At 35.5% G+C, this 19,057-nt stretch overlaps 2 protein-coding genes across 2 annotated transcripts; both read right to left on the bottom strand.

Annotated features, from left to right (window-relative positions):
• Nucleotides 1–4,463: 4,463 nt before the first annotated feature.
• LOC110803608 (DNA-directed RNA polymerase II subunit RPB7) lies at nucleotides 4,464–10,936 on the bottom strand. The gene is made up of 6 exons (XM_022009132.2): nucleotides 10,676–10,936; nucleotides 10,391–10,556; nucleotides 10,252–10,302; nucleotides 10,032–10,097; nucleotides 9,887–9,955; nucleotides 4,464–4,776 (listed from the first exon to the last, which is right to left on the bottom strand). The coding sequence occupies exons 1-6, from the start codon at nucleotides 10,789–10,791 to the stop codon at nucleotides 4,711–4,713; spliced, it is 534 nt and encodes a 177-aa protein (XP_021864824.1). The 5' UTR covers nucleotides 10,792–10,936; the 3' UTR covers nucleotides 4,464–4,710.
• A 2,466-nt stretch (nucleotides 10,937–13,402) lies between these two features.
• On the bottom strand, nucleotides 13,403–18,190 carry LOC110803609 (serine/threonine-protein phosphatase PP1 isozyme 2). The gene is made up of 4 exons (XM_022009133.2): nucleotides 17,562–18,190; nucleotides 15,818–16,377; nucleotides 15,534–15,742; nucleotides 13,403–13,783 (listed from the first exon to the last, which is right to left on the bottom strand). The coding sequence occupies exons 1-3, from the start codon at nucleotides 17,743–17,745 to the stop codon at nucleotides 15,572–15,574; spliced, it is 915 nt and encodes a 304-aa protein (XP_021864825.1). The 5' UTR covers nucleotides 17,746–18,190; the 3' UTR covers nucleotides 13,403–13,783; nucleotides 15,534–15,571.
• Nucleotides 18,191–19,057: the final 867 nt, after the last annotated feature.

Raw genomic sequence — 19,057 nt, 5'->3', positions numbered from 1 at the left:
TGCAGCCATTGCACTCATCTCATTTCCAAGGCTTATCTCACCAGTTATCTGCTTCTGTTTCTCAACTTGGAGCACCAAGTTGTATACTTTGTTTACTGGCAACAAAGGGTCCATCCCCAAGAAGTTTGTTTTCATTTGGTCATATCCTGTGTTTAAACTCATCAGAAATTTCATCAACCTGTTGTTACTCTCAATCTCCACCATTCTTTTCATCACACTGCATACACATTTTGCCATTGCACCACATGCGCATTCAGGAATCTCTTCCAACTCAGCAATCTGATCCCAAAGCTCCTTCAACTTACAGTAGTATTCACCTACTGACAGATTGTTCTGTTGAAACTCAGAAAGTTCCTTCTTGAGAGCAAACAGTTGAGGTGCATTTGTCTGTCCATGCCTCTCAACTATTTCTTCCCAAAGTCTCTTGGTAGACTGCATGCACACAAGACTGCTTGCAATTTCAGGTTTCATGGTGGCCAGTAACCAAGACCTAACCATGTAGTCACATCTGGTCCATTTTTGGATCTCATCAGCTCCAGTAGATGGTTTGGGATGCTTTCCTTCTAAGAATGCTAGCTTGTTCTTTGCTCCTAGAGCAATGCGTATGCTTCTACTCCAGTTGAGAAAGTTGTTCCCATCAAAAATGATGCTTCCCAATGGTGTTGCAGCATTCTCATTTATAGCAATAAAAAGGGGATCTTTGTAAGGGTTAAGGTTTGTGTTTGTTTCTGTCATGATTTCAGAGGAAAGATTGAAACTTTCTCAGGGATTTTGGGTTTAGTTTGTTTGCAAAGCTCGAGTTTCTTTAGGATCTTACAATTCCTGCTCTGATACCATAAAGAATTTCAGCTAATTATTTCGGTTTCTTCACCAGAATTTCTGGTGTTCTTGAGGTTCAACCTCTTTCTATATTTCAGTGTTTGTGTTGTTCCAAGAAAATGGCAGCATGCCTCATGCTGTCTTATATACAAAGGCTACCAACTAAAACCTAGTGACAGCTGTACAAAAGGACAAGTAGTCACATGTATTATCTACCTAGGATCAATACAAGAAAGAAAGCAGCCTTTTACCAACTCCCATGTGGTGATTGCTGAGAGCACACAACTACAGCACACAACTGCACAGCAACATTCTCAATATCATGCTCTCAACTTGTTCAGAGTTCCAAAATGGTTTTTTTGGCAAAGTAATTAAAGAGTGATATGCTTACTTGCTGGAAACTTAGGATTCTTTTGAAGCACGTTGGTGAATGTCTTTTGCCTTGTTTTACCACGGAAAGGTGTATACCCATAAAGCATCTCATATATCAGAATCCCTAAGAACCAACAACAAAATTTTGATTTCAAATCGATACATAACTGGCTAGTGCATCAAAGAAGTGAACTCTAAACTTAATTTGCATACTTTAGTGCAAAGCAGATTAACATTCCCCACATAAAAGTTGCAAAATGGGAAAGGCTAAGGCCAGTACAACAGCACACAAAAGAACAAAACTATAACTATTGCCTATTGGTATGCTAATATGACAACAGTTGGGCAATCCATCAAAATTTCACAATTAGCTCAATTGTTTTCTTTTTCCGACACACAAAACGCGTATGTACATTGAGAAAGATCAATTTACCTAAAGCCCACCAATCCATTGCACTCTATGCCCTGCCCTAAAAGGTCTTTTATACACAAGGTCTACAATAAATTTATTGTACACCAACCTAACTTCTGCCCAGTTTTCTCTAACTTTTATATTATTATAAAAGAAGTTGATAGATAAATATTTTAAAGGGTCAAAGTGATTAATTTTATGCATTATTAGTGATTTTGAAGCTTTTTTTATTAAAATGAAAAAATTTATTACTAAAAAATATACTTCGTATAATTTTTACATATATATAAGGGTGACTTTTAAGCATTTTACATTAATTTTAACTTCGGTGTACAATATTTATCGTACACCCCTCGTAAATAAGAATTTGTGGCCCCGCCGATAATTTCCTGCAGTCGACACAGAAAAAGAATGTTATACACCTTCTAATTAAAAGATAAACGTGGTAAGATTACATTTACATGGTGACTTTATTGCCCATGGATTGATGTCAGTGGGGCGGGTTTTATGGGAGACCCACGTCGCATCAGCCCCAAGTAGGCGGGGATGGAGAGAGGTTTGGCGGGTGATGGGGCGGGGATGGGTATAAAAGTCATACCCGCCATGGGTGATGGGGCGGGTGTGGATTTTGCGTTGGACCCGCCCCATCCCCACCCGCCCCGCTTGATTCTCGTCAACTCTATCCGAATATCATTCCCTACGTGAATTGGAAAATTTAAAGAACATAAAAAGTTGAACAATTTTTTTTATGCGTTTAGATTGGTTTGTAGTATATGATATTATGATTTAAGGCAAGACTTTTAATTTTATGTGTTTGAATTTTATTGTTATGGAGGTTACTTTTTTCCATGATGTTGGTGAATAAGAAAAACAAGGTGGATATTGACGCGGATATGGGGCGGGGATGAGAAGGGGATGGATATCCATGCGGGTGGTGGGGCGGGGATGAATTTTAGTTTGTACCCGTTAGGGCGGGGATGGGGATGAATTTTGTACCCGCCATGGGTGATGGGGATGGAAATTTTAGGTGGGGATAGGGATGGAGGGACATATATCTGCATCCGCCCCGCCCCATTGACATCCCTACATGGATACAGACAATTGTGTAAATAACTATTTTCTAAAGGAAAGTAAGAGCATCTTCATTGGTAAGCTAATTTATAAATTAGCTTGTCATACCACATAATATTTCAAGCTACTTTCATTTCTAGCTAGTTAGTACCCTAGTGGTTAGCTACTAGCTTGATATTTAATGTAGTCATATTTGTCAATTAATATTTTAATTTAATTTAATTTAATATTATTTTATTGGCCAATTTTTTCAAGTGCTTGGCCAAGCTAATTTATTATTTCAACTCCAATGGTCAAGCTAGTAGCTTGGAATTTATAAAAATTGCAAGCAAGTCCCTAGCTACAACCATTGGAGATGCTCTAAAGGAGAACGAGAAACAAGATTTACTATGAATCTTTTTCAAGAAAACATCAATTACGAGATATAGCAACACAATTAAAGTGCTTCTTAACATAGTTAAATTGTAGTTAACGAATTGTGCACATATTTGTCATGTATAAGGGAACTCATTTTCTATGAGGAGAAGAGATTAAAGAACATATACTTGACCTATGTATTCCTCTGTCCCTACAAAAGCATTTGATTCTCGTATAGTGTCACGGTCCCGAATATTTTGACACCGGATCCGTGCTTGTGCGGAATGAGTGTCTTGTGACTCGTAGGGCACGAGCAAGCACTTGATTCCGGACGAACGCTCTTGCCTATTGGCGACAAGAGTGAGAGGCAAGGGTCGATCGGGGCGCTTGTTTGCACACAGCAAACACAAGCGGGACTGTCGACGAGAATTTATCTGATTGCGGGATTTTATGGGATTTGGGTTGCTTAGAGCGAATGGCGGCACAATATCTATTAAAGGCCGACAACAAAACACAAGTAATAAAGCGATGGCAACAAAATGTGAGAAGTAGGAATTCATTTATTCATACCCTCATAGAGGTTTATTTTAAATTAGCTACAAACTAACAGTGAACACTAAGTCAACATAATAATTCTATCTAAAGCCTAAAAAACTATTAGAAACATCCTAGAAAATAATAAATAAGCAAAATACAAGTAAAGGAAGGTTGGATTACGACACATTAGGCTAAGCAAAAAATATAGGATTTTGTTGAGTCTTGTGTTGCCTTTTCTTTTCGTTGATCTCTGGAAGCAGCAACTGTAAACAGTAGTCAGACAACAATGTCATATTTAAGTATGTCGGAAAGTAAACCAAATGGTACATTAAATATACAAAAATTTGCAGGATATTTTACTTAAGAAAATACAAGGAGGATTTGGTCTATTAATATACAGCATTTTCAAATGACTTAGTGACTTTGGCTGTAAAATCAGTCATGGCCTAATATAAATTTGCGGAAGAGATAACACTAGAACTTAACCTCACTGCATCTTCCTTGAGGAGTCAGGAGTCAGGAGTCAGGACCTTTGTTGGCTATCTATCCAGAAGTAGAAATAGCTCCCTGACAAGGCACAAGGCAGTAGTCAGTTATCTGCAAAACTACCAAACATGAATATAGGGACCTTCCAGTGTCACCCGCTCTAAAATGTTTCAAGCCAATTGGTTCTCCTCAATCAACGACCTATATCCAACAAATTATAACACACAAAATAAATTATATAACACAACTGAAAGATTATGTTTAAATATTCTTTCATGCCTGCAACCTGCAGTTATCAACAATATACAAAAGCTTAAACCATGGGTTGAGTTTGATCAACAAGCTCAAATATCCTTAATATCACAGATATTATGTAAAACAACATTAATCAAGAGCACTTGAGACACGCTTTATTAAACTTTAATAGAGGGATTTGTAATGCACTTCTCAATTAACTAAACTTTAATAACACGAGGCATTAAACTTTAACACCAATTTTTCCCGTTTCATACAAACAGTGTTAATATGGTAAGTTAGGAGCATTTATATCCAAACCACTAAATGGTTATTCAAAAGTCAAAATACAACTCCGAGGATTTAGTTCCAGAAATTTTCTACACAAAATGGGTTATCAGCTATATCAAGTACAATGGAGCTCATGAAGCTGCACCGGGGTCACTTATGACGCCCAGAAAATCGTCTTTTATCGTTCCTATGCAGAACTGCAAGAAAAAAAAAAATCAGTTAACCCCAGGAAAAAAAAAAAAAGGAACTCAAATAAACTCATCATACAATATCACTTACTATATTAGAGCACACATTTGGATGACTACCACATTGTTACCTACAACTTCCAGAAAGTTCTACATTTCAATGCAATTGACAATATCACGAATGATGGTGATTCTAGATCAATAGCCAACACTCTTTCAATCTAAATCAAAGTAGTCCAAACTTCAAACCTAACTCACTTTATGAGTCATATGACTGTTTAACATTCCACGTCATATGAAAACTCAGAAGAAAATCTCTAAATGTGGAAACACTCGGTGGCACTGTATTCAAATTTCAGCTATTGGAAAGTTTCTATGTCATTTGTGATGAGTGTTGTCAACAAATCTTAATAATCAATCAATTACATCAATGACTTAAAAGGTGACTGAAACTCGGTTCTCTCAAAGAGTACACCACAATCCCAATAAACATAAACAACTATGCTTCCAATACACTTCAAAAAGATGATATTGATTCAAAATAATGCCTCCGTGTCTTTTTAAGAGATACACTTTGACCGGCACATAGTTTTAGAAGGCAGAGTTGAATTTATTATAATAAGATGAAAGTAGAGTATTGAGTTAGGGAAAAAAAGATTAGTATAATTGGAGGTGGGGACAATGACATGCCAAAAATAGAAAGTGTATCTCTTAATAAAAATACGGCCGAATAAGGAATGTTCATCTCTTAAAAAGATACGGAGGGAGCATGAGCATGTAACAGGAGAACTACAAATAAGGATTTCACCATACGATACAAAGCTTAAACTGATAGAGCTGATCATTCCTGAAGTATCCGCAAGTATTAGTTTAAATTAATTGGAGGTTGAAAAGGTTAATTCTGTTTATTTACCATTAAAACTAACGGCATTAACTTTCCGTTAAAAATTAGGGTATTTGAAAAATTTCTAGAAAAATAAGGCATAATTTGTCTATTTTAGTGGGTATTTGGTCATTAGATGAAACCTTGAAGGGCATTTCATGAAAAACCCGTTAATTTAATGTTTAAGCTTTTCAAGTTATTGCAACAACTCAATCATACGATAGACATGAGTATACGAGAAACCAACCACGATTCAACAACACAAGCAATTGTATAAACCACCCAACATAAGGAGACTAAATACGTAGTACTTATTGCAAGCAAACACAATGAGGTTATCATCAATCAGAATATAATGCTGCGCACGTCTCCATTCTATTCGCCATCCAACCCCCCCTTTCCCCAAGTCCTCTCTTTTATCCTAACCCCTCCTAGAGGCATACAGAAGGAGATGAACCATGCTAGTAGCATATATTGTTGGTATTTTGACACAGGCGTGATTCCTGCAGAGATATTCTTCCCCGGTTATTTCCTAATAATGGCAAATTTCCTTTTAAAATGAGAGCAAATCCAGGTACAAAACAAACAACAAACTACTTACTGTTATTCATTTTAGTGAAACCAGAATCTTTGTGGATACAGAACATAAACACAACATATCCACGAGCATGAATAGATGCAATTGAATATGATTCCCGCAATCATTTCCAGTTAACGGTCACTGCACTGCTTCTACTAAACAGTAAGCTTAACAGGCATAGAGAAGGAACCATCAAAGTCACCACAAAACAAAAATTAGGTGATCCATAAATGATCAGAATCCGATGGAGCGCAAAACTCTTCCAACCTGAAAGTTATTTATTCACATTTTCTGCAAAATTAATGTGCTACTCCTGCGGTTTTCCTAGGCAATTTCATTCTTATATCACTACACAACAACAAACTACAATGAAAACAGATACAGCGTAGTACTTTGTGCCCCAAATATACTCAACCCCCCCCCCCCCCCCCCCCCCCCTTATCAAAGACTAATGGAGCTGCAGAATCAGATACCCAAGTGAAATACTCAGGCTAGGGGAAGGCAATGCTTAATTGCAAATCATTCTCTAACTAGTGGCAGCAACTAAATTATTCAACAGTTATCTCAGTTTGCCAATTTCAAAGCTAAATAACAAACACGGGTATGATAAGCCATACAATCAGGAAGCAACAAGGAGTACAGGACCCAAATCAACTCATTCTAAATGCTAAATCCCAAGTGACCATCTCAATGCCGATCATTTCTTTGCTAAATCTACCAAATATTTGAACAATAGGTACCACACTTTCACGATATACGCATTCGCTACCCATAAACCATAAATGCTACAATTTAGGCATAATAGTATCACAATCATCATCACTCAATAATCACAGAAGAACCATAGACAGAATAAGCAAGCTCATCAACAAACACAAAAAAGATAAACAAATACAAAATTGGACTTGCAAAGTTACTCTATTAAAGTATCCGTAATAGCTAATAAGTTGCAAATACACCATTGTCTCCATCAAAAGGGCAAAACTTTAGATAGATTTAAATTCTGAGAATTGAATCTAACAGTAACAGCATCAATCAACATCAAACAAAATAGGGAGCCTTTGTTCTCTTCCAATTATGAAAATCCATTCCAGCAAAAAGCACCTTTTTAACCATGAAGTGTACTTTCAATATGCAAAATTCATTCAAGCATACAACAAACTCACTAGTAGATACCAATCGGAGAAAATACAGCCATATATCACATATTAACATATTAAGAGCCAAATTACTTCAAACATCACATATTAAGAGCCAATATTCACACCTCCTCGGGGCCCATTTCCCCTAGTTCAATCAACAACCTCTGAAACATGTAAATTAACATATTTACAGCTCTAAAATGAAGAAAACAACAACACTGAATGAACAAAGAGACTCATTATTGTCCTTGATATCTCTAAAATATCTTTACTGAATCCCTTCAAAATTAAGAAGCCCATTCAATTCCATTTCCCCATAATTCCGGAACCCCATCCAACTCCAACTGCCCCAAAATTCCAATTAACAGCCAAGAGAAAATAGGGAGCCTTTGTTCTCTTCCAGTTATGAAGATCAATTCCAGCAAAAACCACCTTTTTAACCATGAAGTTTACTTTCTATAAGCAAAATTCATTCAAGCATACAACTAACTCACTAGTAAATCAATAAATAAATAAAATCAATTTTCCTAAGGAAAAACCAGTGCAAGCAGTAGATACCAAAGGGTTTTTATTTCTTTTCCCTTCCATTCCCTTTGTTGACTTCATTCCCTTTACCCCAATTGAACCAAACGCCCCTTTAATGACTTGTTGCCATGTTTCCATCAATTTATGAATGTTGGTAATTTGGGAAAAGCTTGACAGGGACCTTTCTTTTTTCTTTCAATGGGAGCAGTCAATGGTTTTGTATCCAAGTTTTAATTGGGAGCTAGGGATCTACAGATTCCTTTTTTAAATTATTTCTGACATCATCTAGTGAACTTGTTTTCTTAATATTTTTGTTTGTATTTGTTGCAGAAGATGCTGCAGAGAAAACATCATCGAAGACATATACCTTGGTCAGCCAGATTCCTCTTCATATTGATTCCCAACACATTTTTCCTTGTATTTGTGTGTACAAAGCAATCTGTGATTGCTGTACATTATATTTCACTTTTCAGGTTAACATATTGAGTTAAAGCTTAGTCATTCCTTTAAGGCAGGATCTTTCAGCAGACTCTAAAAATGGATTTGAAATGAAAAATTAGTCAAGTCTTGGAATTTTATTCCAGTTTTGACTAAAGAATTAAACCGTGTAATAATTTGACATGGAATTGATACACGGGATCAAAAGAGTCATGTACATTCTACTAGTTTAATGGTTCAGTCAACACATCTCTGTGGACTTCTCTTTCTTTGCTTCAGTGAAATCCCTTCTAGATGAATATGGTCTTTCAAATGCTGCTGAAATGTTGATCACTAATTTACACAGTTTGTTACTTTTTCGAAATCTTGTAGCAAGACAAGGAGAAATTCGAGGATCATTACCTTGAGAGATCAGAAGGGAGAGGCAGAAGATTCTGCTAGAGGTAACCTCTCTTGCCTCGTTATTTTTGGCTGGAAAGCTTTCTTGCCTTATTAATATAGAACATAATCCTTCTTTTACCCCTATCCTCTTCTTTTTCCTAAATGCAATATTATTTTCTTCCCCTTCGCTCAAGTTAGATTATGTTTTTGCAGATTGATTCACAATCTTCAGAGATAGAGAAGCTTTTTGAGGAAAATTCTAATCTGACATCTGCTTATCAAGAGGCTGTGGGTCAGTGGGTGTGGCCTCACACTGGGAGATTTAAGTTGCTTGATGTTTTCTACATGTTGTTCACCGAGTTCATAATCTGAGATATTATACACAGACAGCTATTTGTGCTTCAAATTCTACCCGCTTTTCCGTCTTGTCAGATGTCCACTTTTGATGGCATCAATGCTATGATGTTTCTAAAACTAAGATCTAAAACTTCAGCTGCTGAGTTAACTTTTCAAGAAAGTCTATTGCATAATATAAGAATTGTAGCCCTTTATTGCATAGAGGCCTTAACTATCTAGTTGTTCTTTTATCCTGATTTACATGATGCACTTATCTTATTTTGGTGCCTGTGAAATTTTGGTAGTACATTATAGTATGTTGTATGGAATCAGAAATTAGAAACTGAAACATAGAGTTGGATAAACAAGGGAACACAATTTCCAGACAATTAGGATGTGTGGAAACTAAGTCCGGAACCCCATTCAACTCCAAAATTAAGAAGCCCATTCAACTCCAAAATTAAGAAGCCCATTCAACTCCATTTCCCCATAATTCCGGAACCCCAATCAACTCCAACTTCCCCAAAATTCCAATTAACAGCTAAGAGAAAATAGGGAGCCTTTGTTCTCTTCCAATTATGAAGATCAATTCCAGCAAAAAGCACCTTTTAACCATTGAAGTTTACTTTTAATAAGCAAAATTCATTCAAGCATAGAACAAACTCACTAGTAAATCAATAAATAAATAAATAAATAAAATCAATTTTCCTAAGAAAAAAACCAGTGCAAGCAGTAGATATGAATCGGAGAAAATACATCCAAATATCAGCAAGTGGCAAACCAAAATAACAACTGAATATGCAATTTAGTATGAAAGAAAAAGGGAAGGCATACAATTTCTGTTGCATCCACCCTAGTCCCGATAATCTTGAGCCGCACCTCACTGTCTTTTTGAATTTTGACCTGTCAAAAAAAATATCAAACTTCCGCACAATGAAACTGAAAATTAAATGAACATCTTGGACTCAAGAGAACCTACTGAATTATCTGAAGTTGTATAATTTGGTGTATCAGCAGATTGGAACTCCATATCATCCGGTATCAGCTACAATATGATGGAAGCATTCAAATCATAAGTAACTAAAACCAATCTAAAATCTCTTTGAACACACAAATTAAGATCAAACAGATGCAAAAATTGAAGCTATTACAAACACATAAGCATAAACTCCGAAACTACAAAATCAAAGGAGACTCACATGATTAGACACAAACACCTGAACAGGGCCAGCCTCAGCAAAGAAACCCATCTGCCAATTTCCAACAATCACAAAGAAAAAGTTAAAAACTAATCAACCGAGGTTCAATTTAACGAAGGGGTTTAGAAGGATATAATACCTTATTAACCATGGTAACAACAGCCTCAAGAATCTCGCCTTTAAAAGGCCGAAATACAACACATTTATACTTGACAGGGAAAGTGACGAACCCAGTTCCATCTCTAATCAACCCCTTGCCAACATGCTCAATTCCCATGATTGCCACCACAAATCCATGGCGCCCGCTAAAAAATCAAAAATTGAGCAACCCAAGAATACGCAGTTGAGTTAATTTCAATTATAATGCGTAATTGGATAAATAAAAAGTTGAATTTAAAAATTAGGGTTTTGATTAGTAACAAACCTGCAGGTTCCCTCAACATCTTTCATGAGCTTAGAAACGAGTTTATCCCGGAGACGTGGGCCAAAATGGCGAGGGTGAAGCTGCATGTTCCTCTCCAGTATAATATGGAAAAACATCTTTGCCGGAGATGGCGGAGGAGAGTGGCGGCAGGTGGTCTACGGCGTCGAGGAGTGGAGGGTGAAAGGAATATTGTTGTTTTTAAGGACTGCAGTGAATTTGGGGAGAGCCTCAGAATATAAAGTGAGGAGAGAGAAAAGTACTACTCCTCGGCAAATTTGTTAAAAATGACCTTTTATAATCCAAATTTTGCGAGAAAGGACCTTATATATTTTTTTTTTGTGAAATAACACCTTAATGTAAATTTTTTTGCGAGAAAGGATCTTATATAATTTTTTTTTTGTGAAATCACACATTAATGTAATTTTTTTTGCGAAAGACAACCAAGAGTAAATTTCCGGCATTGACTGAGTTTTTTCCGGCCATTGACTTGCACGTGAGAAGCACATGTGGCATTATTTTGCTAATCACACCCAATTTTCCTCCAAAATTCTAAGCTTTAAAACCTAAAGTTGAAAAGAAAAACCGAAATAAAATCAAGTTTGAAAATTCAAGAGTCAGGAAAATCATTGTCTTTAGCCAACGTAAGCCACACGTGCTGCTCACGTGCAAGTTAATGGCCGGAAAAGCTCAGTCAATGCCGGATACATTCCTTAGGTCCTTTCTCGCAAAAAAAATTACTTTAAGGTGTGTTTTCACAAAAAAAATTATATAAGGTCCTTTCTCGCAAAATTTGAGTTATAAAAGGTCCTTTTTGGCAAATTTGCCTTTTTGTAATGTTTACCATAAATCTTACTCCTACTTGTGTTTATACGAAGTAGGAAGTTTCCAATATTTTTTTTTTTCTACTGCGAGGATTTTCCTTGTTTTTTCTACACCGAATGCTCGAATTCGAGACCTTGGTTAAATATCGAGAATCCCTTAACTATTTATGTCAATCCTAATTGGCAGGAAGTTTCCAATAATGTTGTTGTGCTACGTTTACGTTTTACTCGTTTAGGTTCGTCACATTTCCGGTCATTATTATCGGGTTGGATCAATTTTGCTTCAGTTTATATTTTGGTAATTATGGATCCGATATCAGTGTCACTTATTTCACAATAAAATATGCCCATCGATTTATATGTTAATGATTTGGAGGTAGCTAGAAATCTTCAAATCCCCAAATTAGAAATACATTTTGATAGCCTTGGCGTCCAAATTCTCAGGGACGCCGATTTAGAGAGTGTTAATTGTGTCTGTAATTTCAATTATTGTCGTTTGAAGCTAACAGAGAAAACTGAGAAGTTACAGTCGCTCACCTGTATCAGGAAGGTAATCGGGTGGCGGCTTGATTTGCTAATCAGGGCGTCATCCAAGTTGATTGTCTCTACATATTAGAGAACCCTCCATTAAGACTTAATTATTTTAGAGGAAGATGCTAGGGTTCTTCTTTTAGTTTGTTCTGCTTTTTCTTTTGGGGCCTTCGTCATTTGAACTAGAAAAAAAAACATTTTGTTTTGAATCTGATGATAAGTGTTTAAAGTCTACAATAGCCAATTTGAGATTATGTAGAATATAATTCTTTTATTCTTATTTAGTTGACATATTCTTTACAAACTTTTCTATAAGGCGGTCTTACCCAAAAGACCACCTTGGTATCATATAAGTTAAGCAATTTAACCAATTAGTTAAGCATTTGGACTAATTAGTTAAGCACTGAAACCAATTAGTTAAGCAAAGGAATTAATTAGTTAAGCAATTAAATCAATTAATTAAGCAATGTAACCAATTAGTTAAGAAATAGAACCAATTAGTTAAGCAACCAAAGTGGTCTTTCCGGTAAGGCAGTCTTACACAAAAGTTGCCGCATATTCTTAGTCTGTTTGTTGATGCACAATTTTTTTTATCATTAATAGCTTTAATTATGTAAAAGATTTTTTTTAAAAAAAACAGTTGATATTTTGAAAATATTTAGCAATGCGAGTTTAACAAGATCTCACATGATTATATTTAATCTTAATCATGTAAATAACAAAAATCAGTAAAAGGAAGGGTATAAATGTGCTAAAATCAAACATGTGTCAAAACTGCACATTTTAAAGAACAAACTAGTGTTTGGTGCCCGGGCAATGCCCCGGGTTTCTACTTTAAACATCATAATACTTCCAAGTTATGCATTTATGCGCAATAAGAAGTATGTGTTATGCATTATGTAAAAAGTTTGGTGTATATTATACGCTTGGACGTTCCAAGTTATATATATTTACGTGCAATAAAGATTATATCTAACGGTTGACTAAGATGGTAAGATATTAACTTCTCACTTGATAGATCCCATGTTCGAATCTTATTACTGTAAATTTTTGATGTATGTTATATGTAACATATATTACTTGATCATCAGATGACGTAGCATGTTGTTATACATGACACGCATATTTTATTAGAAACACCTTAACCTAAATCGACAAAGGGGAAAAGCCAGACCCCAGGCGTGTTGTTGAATTCAACCGATTTAATATTGGGATGGAGCCATGGAGGTGTGTCTTGAATCTGAAACACTAGTTTATTTTGATCACCAACACCACATGAACAAGTCTCAGCAATGCAGGATTGTTATACAGGAATGCAAGATGAAACCTTCAAATAGCAACATAACATAACCAGCAGAGAGCAAGATCAGGACAGTGGTACAAACATAGATTGTGATTGGTGTCAACAATGCACAGAGTGAATGGTCAATTAAAAGACCAATTGTATATACACCAGCACCATGCTATCCAATGAGAATTTCGTTTACCCAAAAAAGTTTTAAAGTAAAAATACAAAAATTTAAGGGAAAAAAATAACATAATTAGGGACAATTCTGATTGCCCACAAATCTGTCCATTGCCTCCAAACTCCATGTTCAATCACATTACTTTCCAACTACATTCAAATTTCTTGTCTTCAAAGATTATGCAGGATGACACCCCAGCTCTCTCAGCCTTGAAGAAAGCAACTGTGTGGCCTAAACTCATTTAATCTCCCGAAATAATAATAATAATAACAGCAAGAAATATGAGGTATCTGCAAAACAAACATCACAACTCTCGTTAGGTATTTCAAGTCATAGGCTGTCTTCAAAGCAATACCATAGTCCATAGCAGAAGTGTTTCTGGACAAATTTATAGTATAAACATCTACCCTACCAAAAACGTCAAGGCAATTTGGCACCTAGGCATGCATTTAGGTGAAAAAGAGATATCTATAATAATAGATCCATAACTTCCAACTAAGTGTTTCACCACCTATATCAAAAACAAAAGAGCTCTAGGTTTTCATACGTTACCTACCCAGTAATACTTTAAAATTATCCCTTGATAATATCTATACCGAGTATTTTGTAGGGGAGTGTCATTGAGTGCATCAGAGTAGGGAGTAAATGCACTTACAGCCAAATGCAGCTGCAAAGTTAATGATAATTCACACTTTCACATGATGATTGCTTCTATCTAAAGCAAACTTAGCGTAAACAAAACTCACTGAATTCACCAAGTGACAGCAAGAAACTAATCATCCTTGGAGAATACATATTCAATTAATAGCTTGAAAAAAAGTATCCTAACCAAACTCCTGCAACTTTCCCCAAGAAGAACAGGAAAAGGTCACAGAAGAAAGTAAAAGGTGCACTGGAGATTCAATTACTTCTATGGGTAATCTATGCCCGTGTCTGTTCTGAATTCTTAAGTACTCTGTTTGAGTGACATTCCACATTGTAAGCATGAAGCAACTCAGATGCACATTTCCCAAAAAAAAATATTCAATATTTCAACTACTGAAATATACGAAGCATAGCTTAACTACAGTTCTTGACTAGAACATTTGGCAGATGAGGGGCATTTAAGATGATTGTTTTGACGTACCACATTACCAGTCAAATTCTACCTATAATCTCAACTTCCTTATAAATCATTCATATGGCATGTATCAATATCCACTCAACTCTACAAAACACCTGACTTGTACCGTTTCCAAAATCATAGCAGACAGACCAATAAAAATCTATCATCAAGCCTTTATTCAACACAGCTGCAAGATTTACACTCCCAAGCCTCTATGATTGAGATTACTAAGAAGGAACATTTGGGTGGAGGAAAAACAGATTACACTGATTTCAGAGGGAGATATTAGATGACAGAGTTAAAACAGTAAAATAGTACTTTTGATGTCACTAGGGCATGAATGAACAAAGATACAAAGCATCTTCTAGCTGTTTTCCTTTTATATAATGTGGGAGGAGGTGTGGGAAAGTGGAGGAGAAATGAAACAAGTAATTATTGCCTATATTATGACAAATCACGGAAGCAGTACACCACGCCTCGTTTCCAATTCCAATCACAAATTTCATCGACAAGACGCGTAAAAGAATGTGCTTGAAAATAATGTAACCTGTAAACTTTAAACTGCAGCACAAAGTTAGGCTATCAAAAGAAAGTTAAAAAATCACTCCTCCACTAAAATGCTGCACACCACAATGTGCCTTAAAGGAGAAAGAACTAAAGAGCCTATTGAAGTGGCAAATTAATCACAGAAGTGGTTGTGAAATCTTACTTCTTTGCATATACAAGACTAAGGAAGTGTATCTATATTGGGGAAGCTGTAAAACACTAGGGTGAATAAACCACAGCCCAACAAAGGTTTACAAAAAAAAGAAGAAAAAAAAAATCAAAGTTCTCAATAAACGGCATAAACATCAAACTTCACAAACAGGAATTGCCTATACTTTCTAGCATCACAGGGAAAATAGTGAAAAACTGAAGATCATGAGACCACCAACCTGAACAAAGAATGACGACTACATCATCAAAACTTTGATCAAAGAAATCTTCTTCTCTCAGACGGCTTCAAGATTTGAAACGAACACATCAAACTCTCATCAACACTCATCATTGCACCAGCATTATCAAATTCACCGCAGTAATTGGGAGCAGAGAATATAGTAACAAGTTGTCTATCAGCAAAAAATTCATATCCATCCTCAACAACCTGAACAAAATCATAATGATGAGCTAAAAAGTTGAAGAGGAAAAATAAAAATGAAGCAATGGAAACATATATAACCTGATGTGCACGGCAAATTAGGTCCATGTCATTCTTCATTAAGAATTCGGCCACTTTATCAGCACCGAAGGTGTAAGAGACTCCCCGATCATTCATACCCCAACCTTTAACCTCTCTAGAAGGGTCTGACCACAATAAATCACATAATAAACCTGATTCTGGTACATCAGTTGGCCGAGATAAACTTTTTATTTGATCCACGTTAGTCAAATCAGGAGAGAGACCACCGTGCATGCACAATATTTTGTCATCTATAACAGCAGCCACAGGTAGACAATTAAAACAATCAGTAAATGTCTTCCAAAGTCTCACATTAAACCGGCGTTTACATTCGTCATAAAATCCATAAATCCTGTTAATGGAAGCACATTCATGGTTCCCTCGTAAAAGGAAGAAATTTTCTGGATATTTAATTTTGTAAGAAAGCATAAGGCAAATTGTTTCTAAACTCTGCTTGCCCCGGTCAACATAGTCCCCTAGAAATAAGTAGTTAGCTTCAGGAGGAAAACCCCCGTATTCAAAAAGTCTCAAGAGGTCACCATATTGCCCATGGATATCACCTGCAATCACAGAAAATACTTTTTCAGTCAAATCTTAAGACTATTTGAAACAGATATCATCCATCTCAAGCAGCACGGCACACACAAGAGAAGAAACATACATAACATTGAAGCTATAATAAGATGCTGGCACAAAAAAAATAAAAAATACTGAGCAAAACTAGCAACAGAAGGTGTGCTACAATTGATTGTGAAATCAAGCAGTTATTTCCCGTGCTTTACACGGTACATATATCACAACAACACGAGGCTATAATCTCCTAACAGCTAGAGGCAGTAATGTTAAAAGAATCAGGTACAACATCTTCAACTAGAAATAGATTCCTCTATTGCAGCAACTAAAACAAGGCATTTTAAAATTGAATACTCTTCCCATGCTAGCAATGGTTGAAAAGAAGGAACAAATTAAAATAGGCCTTATAAACATACAATTACAATATCGTTCTTATTTCTCCTGCTTTGACAGAAAGTTCTCCCACTCAAACAACCATTTATTTCTTTTATTGTCCGAATTCTATTACAAATACCCACGTCAAACATAAAAAAGATCACATATACATCTCCCCTGAAGCTATAAAACAAAAGGCCTATAGCACTCACTAGGAACCACCACTATGCCAACCAGAAGTTAAGCGCTACGATAATCCAATCGGCAATATACTTTTGCCAATCTTATAACAAACGAAGAATAACCAAGGTAATCAATAACCATTTTGCTTTACAAACAAGTGAACTACACACCAACTAACATAAATGATTCCGCTTCCTCTTTCTGTCAAAGCTAAAGTGTAAAGATTAATGCCTATCAAAAATTATGAACCAATCGTACAATGTGTTACATCATAATCATATGGTTACCCCTCCCCACCCCCCAAAAAAATAAGCACACCCTCCTAATTCATCATTATATAATAATATTTACATCAATCATAACCCTCATATAATCCAATTACAATGAGCTCGAAACAAATCCAACAACCCTCAAAAACAAAGCAATCAAAACTCTTTTTACTCAATCATTCCGCATTTCCCCTCATAATCCCTAAATATATTATTCTAAAACATGATAAAAACACACAAAAATAATTAAAAAACGCCAACAGAAACAAACGTATTTTTACAAATTGAGCAAGGCAGAAAAAGGGCTGAAAAAAAATCAAACGGGTAAAAAAAAAATAGATTACCGCAGATCTTGATGGGGGCTTCAAGCTCCAAAAGATTAGGTTGTTGCAAGAAGATATCTTTGGCAGCCGTGCAAAGTTGGCGGATCTCAGACTCAGAAAGCTGAACCTGTCTTGCAGCACCAGGCCTGGCGTTTCGAAAGTCCAATAGCCTGTTTATTATGTCGTCCAACACCGCCGGTTCCATCGATCTTTCTCACGTTTCCCCGTTTCGAAAAGTTTCAATGAAAACCCCAAAATTAAATTGCAAACTTTAGGTTTCCCTGAGAGAAAAAGGGGAAAGGGTATAAATTTTTATGCAAATTGCTGAAGTTTGAAGGTGCTTATGGCTTTAGCAATGTTGTATTTTTTTTCCAAAAACAAAACAAAAAAAAAATATTAAATAATAGTTGAATTTGAATTTAAATTGAAAATACCACTTTTGGGGGTGGGGTTCGATTAGGGTGTTTATTAATTGAAAAATTAAAAAAGTGGATAGTTAAGAAAACATTAGATTAATGAAGGTGTGGGTTGATTTTCTCTCTCTAAATTTTAATTTTGGGGAGGTTTTCTCTCTCTAGTTGCAGAGGAGATGGAGGGGAAAAGGGAAAGAAGAAGGAGAAGAAAACGAAAGGGTGGTTTTGGCTGTAATTGAAATGCTAAGATCTCATTCGTCGGAAATAATTTCAATATGTTTTGCTTTTAGGTCAACTTTTTACCCTTTCTATTGTCATCTATTCTCGAAAAAGCCATTTTCTTTTTTCGGTGTAGTTGAATTTATTTTTCTTTTTCTTTTTATTTTTGTTTTAAATAATCTAAAAATTTCTCCCCTTTCGATTTTATTTTTTTCTAAATGAGAAATATACAAATTAATGATCCTTCAAAAGTAAAATTTATACAAATTAATGAGGGGGGAATTTGAATCTAAGTTTTATAATATATAAAGCCTCAATTTCAACCATCAGGTGTTAAAAAATATTTATCTATCTGTATTAAATAAAGGAACGTCCGAGAGCATCTACTAAAATTTAAAAAATAAAAATAAATTAAACACAAAACATTTTATATTACAATATAAAAAGGAAGTAATTTAAAAGATAATTACTAAAATCCCAAAAATATTAAATGAAGAAAATAAAAAGTGTAAAAAGTATTAACCAAAAAAGTATTATAGTGTGTATTTTTAAATTACAAGCACGCATCGCGTGCATAGAAAATTAGTACACCGTACTATATATTAAAAGGCGTCTCTAAGGCTCCATTCTATTCGACTTATTTGTTTGAATTTAACTAAACTTATGTTGACTTATTTTATCTGGAAAAAACTTATTTTGTCTGAAATAAACTTCTTTTTTTGACAATAGCTTAACACAAACAAAAACTAAGACACAGATATATTGAAAGAAAGCAAAGTGCCCTGCACAAATTCGCTATTTCATGCGCCCGGTGTACTTGATGACGATCCACCTTGACGACGATACATGTTTTGAAAGCAACAACTACATCTTTAATTGCCTCTT

The sequence above is a fragment of the Spinacia oleracea genome, chromosome 6, assembly GCF_020520425.1.
Source record: "Spinacia oleracea cultivar Varoflay chromosome 6, BTI_SOV_V1, whole genome shotgun sequence".
NCBI classification, from domain to species: domain Eukaryota; kingdom Viridiplantae; phylum Streptophyta; class Magnoliopsida; order Caryophyllales; family Amaranthaceae; genus Spinacia; species Spinacia oleracea.
The sequence above is the reverse complement of the archived record's forward strand: the minus strand, read 5'-3'. Positions and strand labels throughout refer to the sequence as shown.